The sequence below is a fragment of the Apaloderma vittatum genome, unplaced genomic scaffold (assembly GCF_000703405.1).
Source record: "Apaloderma vittatum isolate BGI_N311 unplaced genomic scaffold, ASM70340v1 scaffold4783, whole genome shotgun sequence".
NCBI classification, from domain to species: domain Eukaryota; kingdom Metazoa; phylum Chordata; class Aves; order Trogoniformes; family Trogonidae; genus Apaloderma; species Apaloderma vittatum.
The window spans coordinates 40,053-54,865 of NW_009708476.1; the positions used below are offsets into that span (position 1 = coordinate 40,053).

At 37.9% G+C, this 14,813-nt stretch overlaps 1 protein-coding gene across 1 annotated transcript in view; it reads left to right on the plus strand.

The window, feature by feature from the left end:
* RPS6KA5 (ribosomal protein S6 kinase, 90kDa, polypeptide 5) overlaps nucleotides 1-14,699 on the plus strand; it is a gene marked incomplete at its 3' end in the record, with an annotated part of 45,968 nt that extends 31,269 nt beyond the window's left edge. The window contains exons 6-11 of the mRNA XM_009866562.1: nucleotides 4,929-5,079; nucleotides 6,825-6,986; nucleotides 8,220-8,345; nucleotides 9,077-9,210; nucleotides 12,265-12,358; nucleotides 14,529-14,699. Coding sequence (XP_009864864.1) covers nucleotides 4,929-5,079; nucleotides 6,825-6,986; nucleotides 8,220-8,345; nucleotides 9,077-9,210; nucleotides 12,265-12,358; nucleotides 14,529-14,699 — 838 coding nt within the window. The remainder of the gene's footprint in view (nucleotides 1-4,928; nucleotides 5,080-6,824; nucleotides 6,987-8,219; nucleotides 8,346-9,076; nucleotides 9,211-12,264; nucleotides 12,359-14,528) is intronic.
* Nucleotides 14,700-14,813: the final 114 nt, after the last annotated feature.

Here is a 14,813-nt window from a genome sequence, read left to right on the forward strand (position 1 = left end):
TCCTTAAGATTATCACCCTTAAATGAATGAGGTCAGAATCCTCTTCAAGTTCTCTTTGGACTGTCGTTGTAGTATAAGCCTTTGGCACATGTTTCTTTCATTTTTGGTTGGTTTTACATGCAGTGCCTTCTGTGCAGCCAGCATACCCTATTTCTACTGCTTTGGTAAGGAAGAGATAAGAGACCTGTGGTCGGTCTGTGTAATTAAACTACGAGTGGTAGCAACTCTATGAATTTTTCATAACAAGATCAGCAAATTCTTTCACTGATTAGTGCTGCTCAGAAGCCTGCACCTGTTAAACAGGAATGACTCTGAAAGATACTGGTAAAGAGGAGGAGCGTCTAATGGTCAAGGTGTAATTTCCCTGCTGTATCCCCTCCTCACTGAAGATTAAGCACCGCCTATGCCTTATCATTCATTAGCATGTCCTTCACATTATCGTATGTGTTCTTGGTCTGTAGTATTTATGGGAGAAAGTCATTGGAGCTTAAGTTCCTGAAGAGCCATGCCAATGGGGTTAGCTTTTAGCTCTGCATAGTCTGCCTGCAGAAGGGTAGGATGGAAATGATCCAGGGCTTCAAAGTGGTAAGCCCCTTGACCTATGCAAGGGATGGTTTCTCTCAAGTTGTTTTTGGTACAGCAAGAGTGCTCTCACCAGCAGGGGTAATTTCCTCATCCAAGCTCAGACAGGTTGTACTAGGTTAGGAGAAGCAGAAAATGCAGCAGAACAGTCCTTCACTAGCTTTGTCCACAGTTGCCACTTGGAATGCTTAATTCTTCCTCCTTACTTCTGTCACCATTGCTGCACCTTGTAAACATGAAATATGTGGTAAGACAGAGGTGATTCAGAAAAGGAAACGAAAGTTGATGCTAAAGGCTATAGCTTCTTTTCAGAAGCATAGACAAGCCCATGAAAGACTTTGACACATACAGCAAGCTTTCTCTGAATGCTTTATGGGCTGCTATTAGAGCCTTGAGTGAATTACCGTTCCATACAACAGTTCACTAGTGCCGTACTAGTGAAGCCAGACTCTCTTTACTCGATCAAGCTATTTGATTAATGTTTACCAATCTCTGCTCTCTCACGTGTTGATCTCATATGGTCTTTCTTTTCTGGCAGCTTGCTTTCCATCCTAATTAATGTGTATACAGCTTCATATACTTCAGTACCATTATAATTTTACATAGTTCCTGGAAGTTCTATAGAAATTAACTGCGTTCTTGATCGCTTCTGTAGTGTGGTTCTGTGAAACAGTCCAGAGCATCATGAATATTTTATAGTATCAGTCAACCTCAAAAATATTTATGAACGAATGCCACTGGCAAGTACAAATGCAGCTTAAGTGGAGTGCACTTGTACAGCGTGGTAGAATGCTGCCTGCTCTGCAGGGGGCTCTAGGAAGCTCAGCGGTTGGAAGATATCCCTCAATATAATCATAGCTTGCTTTTCATATAGCTAAAACCTACTTAATTTGTGTTAATTCTGCCTATAAAACCAAAATATTTAAAACAGCAATCTTGGCAAAAGACAGGAATTATTGATGCTGTGGCCACAGAATTTTAACGTTAGGTAAAATATGGGGTTACACTGAACTATTGTTGGCAAAATATGTATTTTAATTGTTTTGACGGGTGTAATCTTTGTAAGGGATTCCTTACAACAAGAATTTTAAGGAGGGGTTTTGGTCATTGGGTAGACCCGAAGAGCAGAATGTCAGGTAATTTAAAAAGTTACTTTATAAACCTGTCTCAGTTTCACCTAGCACTCTGCTTAGGTACCGCATCAATGGTACAACTAATTGCAGTTCTCAGGCTGACCAAAGACACATGGTATGTCACTGGAAATCTGCAATTAGAAGGGTGAGACTTGCTGGTGTTCTTACTGTGTAAGTACTCCTTTTGACTAAGAATTTTTTGGTAACTTTGCAGTGCAGGATTCTGTAAAAAACATTCCACTGCTTATGTTTGTTCTTCCCTCTTTCTGATGTGAATATTTGTATTTACATCAGACATGGGCAAGAATCTTATTGTTAGCCCTTACAAGCATCACTGCTGTGGAGAATGATCTTCTGAGGCTATGTAGAGAAATCGTACGCATTTATCTTTGCTCATGTTACTCATTATCCCACTTCAGCTTCTTTTTCAGAGATACTTTCATTTTTTTATCTGACTTGGCCATCTGTAATCTCTGGCATTTTTCAGACAGAAAAATGCTCTAGAGTTTCTCTTTTGGATTCTAAGGACATCCTGAAGTCTCAGTCTCGTTGCTTTAGAAAATGATTTTAAAAAATACTGACTTAGGGTGGGATTTCGTCCCCCCTTTCTGAGTGTTGGAACAGAACTTGTCTCTTTCCAGGGTGTTTGTGATATACCTTCTGGACTTTCTCATCAGAAAGATTGATAAATACATTTCATTGGACTCCTCTAACTGAAGTGATTTTCAAGCTAAGAAGAAACTGTAGATTTTATTGGCCCTTCTGTAAACTAAGTAATTTTGCTATCAAGATGTCCTGTCTTCTGTCTTACAACAGGAAGATTTTCTTACTTTATTAACTGCTTTCCCTTTCTGAAACTGGATGATTTCTGAAGAGGCTGAATCTTTACCTCTCCATCAATCCTACAGTGTAAGAATCCTCTTGTTTAATGATATTTAAATTTGACGTTAACATCTCTAATGAAGAAATCATTTGGCAATATTGTGCTTTCTTCTTTCTGTAAGCGTGTCCAGAGGTTACTTCTGCTTAGTTACTGTTACTTCTGCTAAGCAGAGTGACTGTGATTTAGACCCTTATTGGAGATCATCCTTGAATTCTTTAAAGATACAATCCTTCTTAAAACTCAGACTGTATTTTTCTAACTCATTTCAGTGTTACTTAAATAGACAAAGTAAGTTAGCCTCTTGGTTTGTTTCCTTGGAACAGGATACTATGCACATATCTCCTGGGATGTGTGCATTTTGAACTTGGTTTTGTCCTTCCACGCTGGCAGGACAAGATTATTAAGGAAGCAGTCCCTTTGCATCTATTTTTGGAGTAATCCAAGAAGTTACATATTTTAAGATAAAAAATTTCCCATGGGATTGCTGATTCTGAGCACATGTCATGTAGTAACTTCAAACAAATAAAGTGTCCTGCAATAATCAGCTCCATCAGAGACATAAAAAAATTAAGGGTTTAGTGCTGCTACAACCTCATAATTTCAGCCTCACAGGTTGTCATAGCTTCAGAATCTTTCAGTCTGTGTTTAGTGGAGGCATTCTGAGTCCTTACTCTATGTATCATGCTTCCTTAAGTCAGCACAGTGAGAATGTGCACATAGATACATGGGCACCAAGTTGAACGTGAGCCAGTCACGTGCCATTGTAGCAAAGGCAGCAAAATTATATCCTGGGCTGCAGGTTGAGAAAGGTGATCCTTCTGCTGTACTCGGCAATGGTGTGGCCACACGTAGGGCACTGGGTCCTGTTCTAGTCTCCCCAGTACAGGGGAGACATAAACACACGGGAGAGGGTCCAGCAAAGGGCTGTTAAGAACAACTGAGGAACCGAAACACGACAGGAAGGCTGAGAGAGCTGGGACTGTTCCACCTGGGGAAGGGAAGGCTCAGGGGGATCTCATCCATGTGCATAAACGGCTGAAGGGAGGGGCCAAAGAAGAAGGAGCCAGGCTCTTTCCAGTGGTGCCCATGCATGGACCAGAGGCAGTGGGCACACATGGAGACACAGGAGGTTCCTTCTGAAGGCCAGGAAATACTTTGGTTTTTTTTGCTGTGATGATGACTGAGCACTGGCACAGATTGCCCATGGGTGTAGTGGAGTCTCCATTCTTGAAGATAAAGAAAGGCATCTGGACATGGTTGTGGGCAACTGGCTGTAGGTAACTATGTTTGAGCAGGGAGGGCTGGACCAGATGATCTCCAGAGATCCCTTTCAACCTCAACAGTTCTGTGGTTCTGAATGCTACAGGGTTTTGTGGGTGTATCTTATAAAGCCTATTGATGGTTTTTTGGTATTTGTTGTCTTTGTGCATTCTCAATTTTCCTTCAGAGTCATAGAATCATAGGGTGGTTTGGGTTAGATCATCTAGTTCCAACACGCTTGCTGTGGGCAAGTCCTTAGCTTCAGCACCTCTATTTAGAGTAACTAAAGGAAAACTTGCCTTCCTCTGTATTTAAAACTATGGGAGCTACACATATAAAAGGTAGGTAATGAAATGTGATTCTAGTTAGGCTTCCAAGGTTTTCAACTTCTAAGTAGCTTAATTTGGTGGCTTCTAGTTCTTGTATTGAAAGAGACAGCAAGGTTCCTATCTGCTTTCTCTTTACCACTTGTCATGTTGAGGGGAGCACTGTGCCCGGTCCACTTCAGTCCACTCTTCACTAAGCTGGATAGTTCTGGCCTTTTTTGTAGATCTTCTTATGAAGGAACACATTCCACATTTCTGATTAACCTTATTTCACTTCTCTAAAGCTTTTCAGATGTCTGTTTGCGAGTAGGACATGAGCGCTGCACACAGTGTGCCAAGCGCAAGCAAACCTCAAATGGCCCAAGGGTGTATCTTTTTATTTTCGGTCAGGTTTTTGACTGCTGTTGGACATGTTGATGTCATTGTGGAGCTATCTGCTGTAGCTATGAGATTTCCTTTTGAATAGTAATAGCAAGATCAGTATGTATGAAATGAGAACTGTTTTTCTTTTGTGAATTAAGTTACAAAATTAATCTCCTACAGATGTTGTTTCATGTCTGCATTTCTTCAAATCTTTCTTTATTTAAAAAAAAACTCCACAAGGCTGACTTCACATTTGTCATCCTCCTGTCTTCTGGTACATAAGTCAAATGTGAAACACTATCATTAGTGTGGTAACTCTTTCATTTAACAGTTATCACATTAAGTAATTACTAAATAATTGTTGTGCTATTTGTTTTACAGGAGAATATTAAAAAGTGAGCCACCTTATCCACAGGAAATGAGTGCACTGTCTAAGGATATAATTCAGCGTCTTCTGATGAAAGACCCCAAGAAGAGGCTGGGTTGTGGTCCCACTGATGCTGACGAAATCAAACAGCATCCCTTTTTCCAGGTAAAACAAACAAAACTCCCCAGATACCACTTACACTATGTTAACAGATTGTTAATCGCATTGTTGTTTGTAAGAATATCTGTGTTTATTCATGTGGATTTTTTATATGCTAAAAGAGGGTGAAGGTAGATTTTAAGAATATCTGTTTATTCATGTGGATTTTTTATATGCTAAAAGAAGGGGAAGGTAGATTTTTAATGTATTCTGTCTGTTTCTAACAGTTGTTTGAAGCAGCCAAAATATTCACTACTTAAACTCGGTTTAATAGAAAACACTTAAATTACATTGTGTGTTTTCTTTTTTTAAAAAACAAAGTTTAACACTAACATTATTAGTAAAATTTGATTATTGATAAAATTCACCATTAGTGATAAACACCTCTTCTGATTTTCCTTTGCCTAATTAAATATTTAGTCTTGTTTAGTAGTTTTGAATTCTGGTCAGGTTTCACTGTATTATCATTTGGTGTTAAACAGTGACAAAGATTGGATTTGTGTATAGCATCTGTGCTGTTCCATCCATTGTGATTAAAATGGTTTGTGTAGTTTCTTTGAAAAAAACTAAGTATCTATTTCTGATGCTCCTGAGGCTAAATATATTTTTAATCAGTATAAAATTTTGAAGTATTTAAAGCTGCTAATATAAATTAAGCCTTTCAAATAAATATTTTCAATGTAATTGTAACATTCAGCATGGGCAATATCTTGTCTTTCTAACTTCTGGATTTCTTCTCGGTTCTTCTGTATCTCCTTCCTCTTATGCGAGAGTCTATCAAAGTAGACTTAAACATTGTTTATTCGCTGTTTTGAAAGTTACTTTTTTTTCCCCTCATAACACTTTCTAACCTTGACTTCATTTCAGTTCCACTCTTAAACAGTAGTGATACTACTAGCAAACTTCTAGCCATGCATTTAAGTAAAAATCCAGAAGTGTTATACTCTTGGGACTCTGGAAGCTGAGATTAGTAATTAAGCATAGAAACCAGCAAAGAAAAGTTGATTATAGTGCATGCATGCAATATGACTCACAAAATAAAAATGTTGTTTCCTCTGAAGTAGAGGAATAAATGTAAGGGCTGCTACCCTAATTATTTGACTTATCTCCACTGTTGAATTTCTTTGACTTTGTTTTTTTCTTAAATTGGATTCTATCTATGTACATATGATACTTCTTAATTTTACCTAGTAGGGCATAATTTGAATGGAATTAGGACTGTTTTTTTCTGGACAAGTCATAGAATCATAGAATGTTCAGAATTAGAAGGGACCTCTAGAAATTATCTAGTCCAACCCCTGCCAGAGCAGGATCCCCCAAGGCAGTCACACAGGAACGTGTCCAGGGGGGTTTTGAAAGTCTCCAGAGAAGGAGACTCCACAGCCTCTCCGGGCAGCCTGTGCCAGGGCTCTGGCACCCTCACAGGAAAGAAGTTTCTTCTTGTGTTGAGGCAGAACATCCTGTGTTCCAGCTTGCACACATTATTCCTTGTCCTATTACTGGGCAAAATTGTGAAGAGACTGGCACCTTCCTCTTGACCCCCACTCCTCGGGTCTTTATATACATTAATAAGGTCCCCTTTCAGCCTTCTCTTTTCAAGACTAAACAGCCTCAGTTCTCTCAGTCTTTTTTCATATGAGAGATATTCTAGTTCCTTGACCATCCTCGTAGCTCTAGATAAGTCTCTCTTTCCGGTATCTGTTTCTGTTAAATTTTCATGTGGTCAAATTTATTTTCCTGTTTTGGTTTAGAATATGAATTGGGATGATTTGGCTGCCAAAAAAGTACCAGCTCCATTTAAACCTGTAATCAGAGATGAGTTGGATGTCAGTAACTTTGCAGAAGAGTTTACAGAAATGGATCCAACGTATTCTCCTGCAGCTACGCCTCAGACTTCAGAAAGAATATTTCAGGTATTTTAAAAATTCACATTAACTTTAAAAAAATTAATTTATTGAGCACTTCCACATGTATAGATGCCTCTTTTTATCCTACCTTCTAAGTTATTGGGAATTAACTATGTAATATCCAATCTCAATTCTCGGGGCTGTTTGTTCAGCAATTGCAAAATGAGAAAGATGGAAACAGTCCTACTGCAAGCATAAAATGCCGTGTGTTGCTGTTCCTAGCTGAATGTCCTCCCTGCCTGGAATAACGACAGTCTGTCCTTATCGGTTCTTAGCTCCTTATGAGTCTTGTCATTTTGACTCCCCAGCCTGGGCTACCAGCTTCAACACCACCAGTGTAGTTTGCCCATGTCCACATTATGCTGCAGTCGAGATATTCCTTTGGGAAGAGGCAGCTTACTGCGCAGCTGAAAGTAGGCCTTGCACATCCTACAGGAGTGTTCTGATTGCTAGGCTACTATATACAGATCAGTAGCAAAGCTTTCCTGATCATTTCCTCTGGGCTATTGAAGAACGATCCCTTCTTGGACTGCACAGTCTGGACATCAAACGAGCAGAAACAGCTCATGTGCAGCCAACTTGGTACCAAAGCTGCAGCGGTGAACAGCAGTTCAGATTGCTTTCTCTCCTCCCCCTCTTTGTGTTTTGTTGTTTTTTATTCTTGGGGTCTGAGCAGCTTAATGCTTACTATAGAGGAATATAGCATCATATTTTGGAAGTTGCTAGATTTGTAGTGGCTGTAGCAAGCCATATATGCATGGCATAATACTATCTGATTTCATTTTGTGGTGGTAGCCAGAGCTGGTCTTGTTTTAATACCCAGTCATTAATACAATGCCTATTTTGTTTTGCCATTTAAAATTTTTTAATGCTTACATCACAACATTAGAAATATTCCATGCCTTAATTTAAAGGTGTTCTGGGAAGCTAGCTAGTTTGAAGTATGAGCCCTTACCACTATTGCAAACAATTGAAGCTGAGCCATATTTTTAGTATTACTGACTAGATTGTATATTTTTTTTTTTCATTTATTTTATCTATAACTGTGGAGAATCCTACAAGGAATTCCAGGAAGATAACCTGTTCACATTGAACACAGTAATATCTACCCATCAGTGAGCCAGTTATGGTTTCTGTATTATGTTATGAAAATTCTGATTTCTTTGAAACTTCTAATGCTTTGTATGCAGTAGGATTGTGTGCAGCAATTTCACGCCATGCTTTTTTGTAATTTCATAGGGGTATTCTTTCGTTGCACCTTCTATTTTGTTTAAACGCAATGCAGCTACAGTAGATCCTCTTCAATTTTATATGGGGGATGAGCGGCCTGGAACTACAACTATTGCCAGAAGTGCTATGATGAAGGTAATGTTAATATCAAGAGCTGAATTAATTTGATTAACTTGGAGCTGCGTGTCACTTTCAAAGCAGCAATCACAAACTAGAGTACAGATTACAAAATGATCGTTATTCATTTATCTGTTCTCTGTAATGGCTCCTTCAATGATCCAAAAATATAATTTGCATGTGGTACTCTTAAGAAGTGGTTGAAGTTTAATCTGAAAAATTAGGTGATTATCTGGTCTTCCAGAACACCAGAGCATAGTAGTAATAGTAATTTGACTCCTGATGGTTCTTACTGAGCCAACCATTGTAGATACTTTTGAATCTACTTCAATTATACGAGAAATCCTTTTAGGATGTGTTTGCCCCATAGTATGTATAGTTGTGTGAAGCCTTATAAGAACACATGCTATTGTGATGTCCTCAAACGAGCACATAGTTTTGTGGATAAATGTATGTACAGCCATCTTTGATCTTGTTTGTCTGAATATTTTGTATCCTAAACTATTGTATTAGTAATGATTTATTTAGTGATTATGTTTGTTTAATGTAATGTAAGATTTACGCTTTGATTGTTAGAATAAAGTTTATGCATTTTATTAAATAGAAGTTAAGATGATAATTTATCAAGAAGATAGCTCTTCTACAATTTTAAATGCAGATGAAAAATTCTCGTGAAACTTTATTCTTTGTCTTTGACTGTATATACTAAAAGTATTCTGCAGAACTAAATACAGACAGTTTCCTAACAGGACTCTCCATTTTATCATCATTATGAACTGGATCTGAAAGAGAAACCATTGGGAGAAGGAAGTTTTTCCATTTGTCGAAAGTGCTTACACAAGAAAACTAGCCAAGAGTATGCAGTAAAAATAATTAGCAAAAGGTATAAATATTCTATAAGACACTAAAAATATTTTCTTTGCTTACTGTCACCCATGGATTAGAATAATGTTCGCTACGTTTTTGGAAGTGAAAAAATAACTTTAAAATAATTTCCTATTTGAAGAATCTACAGAAACTTATGACATTTAAAAGATTCTCAGAGTCTTTTAAAACAAAATGTTGTTCTTGTTGGGGAAGACACAAGAAGAAACCAAAAGAGTACTTTTCCAGTTACTAGTTGTACCCTACCCTAATTTGCCCTTATTTTGCTCGAAGGCAGAGTAAGGTATAAGGCCCTCCTATCTTTAGACCTAAGTGAACTGAATGTAGGCTTATGCTAGCTCCCTTTCCTAAGCAGCCCAATTGATTACCTAGGACATTGTCGTTAAAAAAGATCTGTGGTGTGAGTTGCCTCAGATCTAATTAATTGTGTGTGTAAAATGGAATTAGACTATAGAATTGCAAGTTGCATTTTGTTTCTTGAATGTTCTGAAGAGAACACCACAGTGGAGGTAGCTGACTTGCTTTCTACGTGGGGACCATCTGGTCCTCTTCCAGAACAGATACTTCTGTCAATTTCTGCCCAGAGAAAAATAAAGCTAAGGGATTCTTTGAGGGGAATAAATATATCCCTAGTGTGTTGTAGAACACTGGCAAGAAAGGAAAGTGTAAGTGTTCTGCCATGAGAATGATAGTTCACAGTGATCTCTTCTCCAAGACATTTGGCTGTACCTCTGTTTTTCCAGACTTTAGAAGTAATTGTCTACTAGACCTAAGTGTTTCATCACATGCTTTTCGGATAGGATAAGTTCAAGAATAAGACACCTAAATATAGGTGTTTGAGTCAGTTTTCTAAGCTCTGCTACCATTAATGGAGGCCTACTCAGAACTATTAGTGGAGCCTACAGGCAGACTCAAATGACCAGGTGCTAGCAGTAGGATTCAGTAACTTAAACATAGGCATCTGCGTAGTGCCATTTCAGCATCTGTTGGTGTCCTTTCTGTCCTCCAGTTCCCATCAGTCTTGTGACTACTACCTTTTCTGTAGATGTCTTCATGGCTGATGTCTTCCAGGCTTTCCTATGCTTAGGTCACTGAATCCTACTCTAGGTATGTATTTTACAGTGAAGTAGTAAGATTCATTAACTAGAATTTTGCTCATTATAATGAGCCCTTAGACAAGTAATACACAGTAGACACCTACATTTGGTATTTTAATCTGGAAATCTCTATCTTTTGTCTACATTCAAAATTTTTTCCTGTGGTGCATGCAGAGCTGCAGATCAGTCCTCCCATCTCATCTTAAGCTAGTGTTGACTTTTAGGAAATACGCCCCTAAGTGATATTACTCACAGGTTTTTTAGCTCTTTCTCCTTCATCTTGGTGGACCAGGCTAAATGAAGGTAAGAAGTGGTCTGTATACAGAGATTTATTTAGGATTTCAGGCTGCGAGCAGACCCAGAGTGTGTTTGTGTAGTATTTGCAGGTAGTGGTAAGGTCACGCTCTGAATAGCTGGACACCAGCCAGCCTTGAATAAGAAGTTGTTAAACTGTGAATAATACTGCTCTGAGGACCACACTATAACTTTTGCTAAAAGGAGAGCTGTAGTAGGTCTCTAATAACTTATTTGCCTCAAAGTTAGACAGTCTTTCATGCCTACCCCTCAGAGGTGTGAAAAAAGTGAATCACACACATAGGCAAACCTTTTCGTAGTACTTGAGGTGAAAGCTCAGATCAAGAGTTCCTCTGTGACATTGCCTTGTTAGTAGTGCTGGACCTGCCTCCATCCAACAATTTGAGGTTTATCTGGGTGTCTGAAGGCCAGTGAAACAGTGGAGTCCTGTAAAATTGCTTGAGTTACTGTTTTAGAACCTCCCTTTTGTTTTTCATTATATTGTCTGTTTAAAATCTGAGACGATAACTATTAATAGTAATAAATTATTATAAATATTATTTATAGAAAAGTATACGCACAGATTTCAAATGTTTGTGCTCATAGTACTGAACCTTTTTTATCTGTTTCCTAGGTCCACCTTATTCTGGTAGTAATGCAGGGGGAAAGACTGAGTCTTTTTTTATTAAGGAACTGAAATCACTTTTGGTTTAAAAACAACATCAGCAGAGTTGCTGGTGAAGCAGCTTAGTTTGCTTGTTGATTGTATGAAGCATGCAGAAAGACAGAAAAATGCAACCAAAAATTAAGAACACCTGTGGTGAGACATTCTACCTGTGTTATCCATAAGGCCATTCTGGAAGTCAGTGCAGGATTAGCCTTTCTTGGAGAGAGTTTTGGCAACAATTTTCAGGTACTATTTGCCCCAAATAAATCTACATATTTACATATTTAGTAGAAAACAAAATGTTGTGCTCTGTCCTCATTCACATAGCTTTTATGAAGTTCACAGTGTTTCCTTTTGACTATAGGTGTCAGTACTTGAAAGAGAATTTGTGTGATGTTTTTTTGCCTGGGAGCCAATCTCTTATCTCTTCCATTTCATATTTTTACAATGACCTCTTCAGGGTTCGTTTATATAACACAGTTCTCATATAGATGAAGTTACTCTTTTTTTTTTTTTTTTCCTCAAGTAGGAGCTCATAGTTTCTGGATAGCTTTGGAAGTATTTATATGCTCTAAGAATGGAAAAGGATTGGGCCAATAATTTGAGTCTTCGTGATAAAGCTGAACTAACCAATATTTGTAGGAACAGAGGTGAAGTCAAATTGCCCTGGACTAAGGGAAAGGTTTGTTTTAGACAGAAACTATTCTATAATATCATTTCAGCTTTTGCTCTAGCAAGTTGCAGTTGCATCAAAAACATTGTTTGATCTGGGTGTGTTTTTTTTAATGTCCTAATTTGCAGGGTTGTATGGAGTGTTTTGCTCTGCTTAGTTAGAATATGCTCCGCTTACTTAGAATATGCTTTTAATTGTTTTCAAGCAATTGTAATATGAAAAAAGTCTTTGTTGCAACCAATTTTAAAAAATAGGTATAACACTATGAATGTGCAATTTCCTCAGTAAAATTGGTACAAAATGACTGCTCAATTTTTCCAGAATGGAAGCCAACACCCAAAGAGAAATAACAGCTCTGAAACTCTGCGAAGGACACCCGAATGTAGTGAAGTTACATGAAGTTTATCATGACCAGGTATTTTAAAGAAATTATAATCAGCTCTTGCCAACACATTGCCATGTGTTTGCCTAAGAACTTTTAGGAGTTAAGTTAACTGTTACTGTGGTGGCAGCCTTTTTCCTAGGAATTTTGCCTAGCCAGTATAGATGAAGCAGGAGTCGTGCATTCAAGGGAAGTTTCAATTATTCTTGCAAATCACAAAAATATTTGGAAGAATTAGCCCTGGATTCTGGTTCTGTCCTTGGTCTACTTCATTAATCGTCCTATAGTGTAATCATGGCCCAGTTTCCATGTCTGTGATACTGAGGTACTTCCTGACAGTTCCAGGGGAAGGAAAACAGTATTTGTGAAATAATTTGGATATCTTGCATACAAAGATTACTAATATGTAAGAAAAAGAAAAGCTAGGTGTGTAACTTAGTGGAGATAATGAAGTAGCTTGCTAAATTACCAGATGTGAAAGCAGAGCCTCTATTTGAAAATACACTGAGTTTAAGGTTTATTTAGAGACCTCAGTTGTCTTTTTCCTAAGTCTAATGCAAGCTCCACAGCATACAATAAGCTGTAATTTGATCTAATTTGGGGATTTGCCCTCATTTGAGCTAGAGATTTCTAACACGTGTTCTGCAGAGGTCTCTTCCAACCTAAAGTACTCTGTGACTCTAGTCTATGGTTTTGCTACAGAACAGAGGCTCTCTTGCTTCCCCATGTATCCCAGTCTATCCCCATCGTGCTCTTTATACAAGGACCAGCAGAGTGCTCGTGTGAAGCACTTCTAAAATGAGCTGGGAGGATGGAAGATCTGTACTGTAATCTTTAATGTTATGGAAGCTTTTATAAAAGTATTTATGTACAGAATGAGTAAGTGTGTAGAACAGGATACTTGTTTTCACTTTTCTTTCAGTAAAATGACTATACTCAGGAATATATGAAAAAAAAAAAGTTCTTCAGATTACAACTGAATGGACTATTCTCAGCCAGACCAGCTATTGTGTTTTTTAATTGCTTCTTGTAGCTCCTAGGTGTTATCTTCCAAATTACTCATGTACATTATTCTGAAGGCCAGAACTGATCAAAATTTTCTAGTTTTAACATTTTTGTGGTTTGTCTCAAAAAAAAAATAAATAAAAAAATTCCCATTTCTAACCTGCTCTGCTAAGTCTGATTAAATTCGACATTAGTAATCCAACTGCTGAGTAGTGGGTTGCAGTCTGGTTTGGTGAGCCACCAGCAGCTTTCTAGCAGAGAAAAATCTGTTTATCCTTTCTGACTTTCCTGTCATTCCCAAGACATAAAGAAAATTTGCAGGAGAGGATATTTACAAGTACTACTAGCAATGTGACTAGTAGATAACCTTGTTTGTTCTAAGATGTGTTACTGATTTCTGTGTGATAGATCTACTTCTATTCCTTGATATCTAAATACTGTTCACCTTATGTTGCTGACTGCTACTTTGAATATCGTTTTTTGACCTCTTCATGGAACTTTTTTCTTTGCTTGCAAATATTATGTCTGTTACTGTTGTTCAGGGGAAGGAAGTGCTAGAAGCCATCGTGTGCCTGCATCCATGGCCTTTTGAGAATGTTAACTTCGCATTCCTGTCCTAAAAGTCTGCCTTTTGCTTCTTTGCAAGGCGTTTTGAGTTCCCATTGATTGTGCACTAATACTGTCTTATAGTCAAGGAACTCTTTGATGTTTGGGAAGATATCTATTGTGATTCTAATGATAAAGTGTTTTTGGCTTCTACTCCATAGGACATGAAATTGGAAGACATTCTAGACAATTTTTGATTTCACAATAAAGTATCAGGGTACTCTAAGAGGATTTTGTAATTTTAATAATTCCTATGCATTTTACTAGAAACATATCCCTAGATCGGAACAGGCGTGAACAGCAAAAAGTCTACCTTTTTCCAGCTTTATTTGTTAGCCTAAAGAAAAAGGCATTTTGTCTCCTTATGAATTTGTCCATTTACATGGCAGCATTGCATTGTTGTAAGTAAATACGGGTGGAAAAATGTCATCTGCAACGCACTTTAGTGCTTCTTACTGGTCTTCTGAATTGCTGTGAGCAGCAGTTTTGTTTCTTCAAACTCTGATAACCTATCAGAATAGCATCTAGCTCCTGAATGAATGTTGGCTTGTAACGTTACATTTCTAACATGCCATATTCTTTATTGTTTCAGCTTCATACGTTTCTCGTAATGGAATTGCTGAAGGGAGGAGAATTGCTTGAACGTATTCAGAAAAAGAAACATTTCAGTGAGACTGAAGCCAGTCATATTATGCGCAGACTTGTTTCAGCGGTGAGCCATATGCATGATGTTGGCGTAGTCCACAGAGATCTGAAACCTGAGGTATAGTGACTTGCTTTATGTTTGTGCAATATGTTTAGCAATTAAGTTATTAAATATCTGGAATGTTCCTCTAGCTTTTATTACAGATCATAGAATGGCCTAGACTGGAAGGGA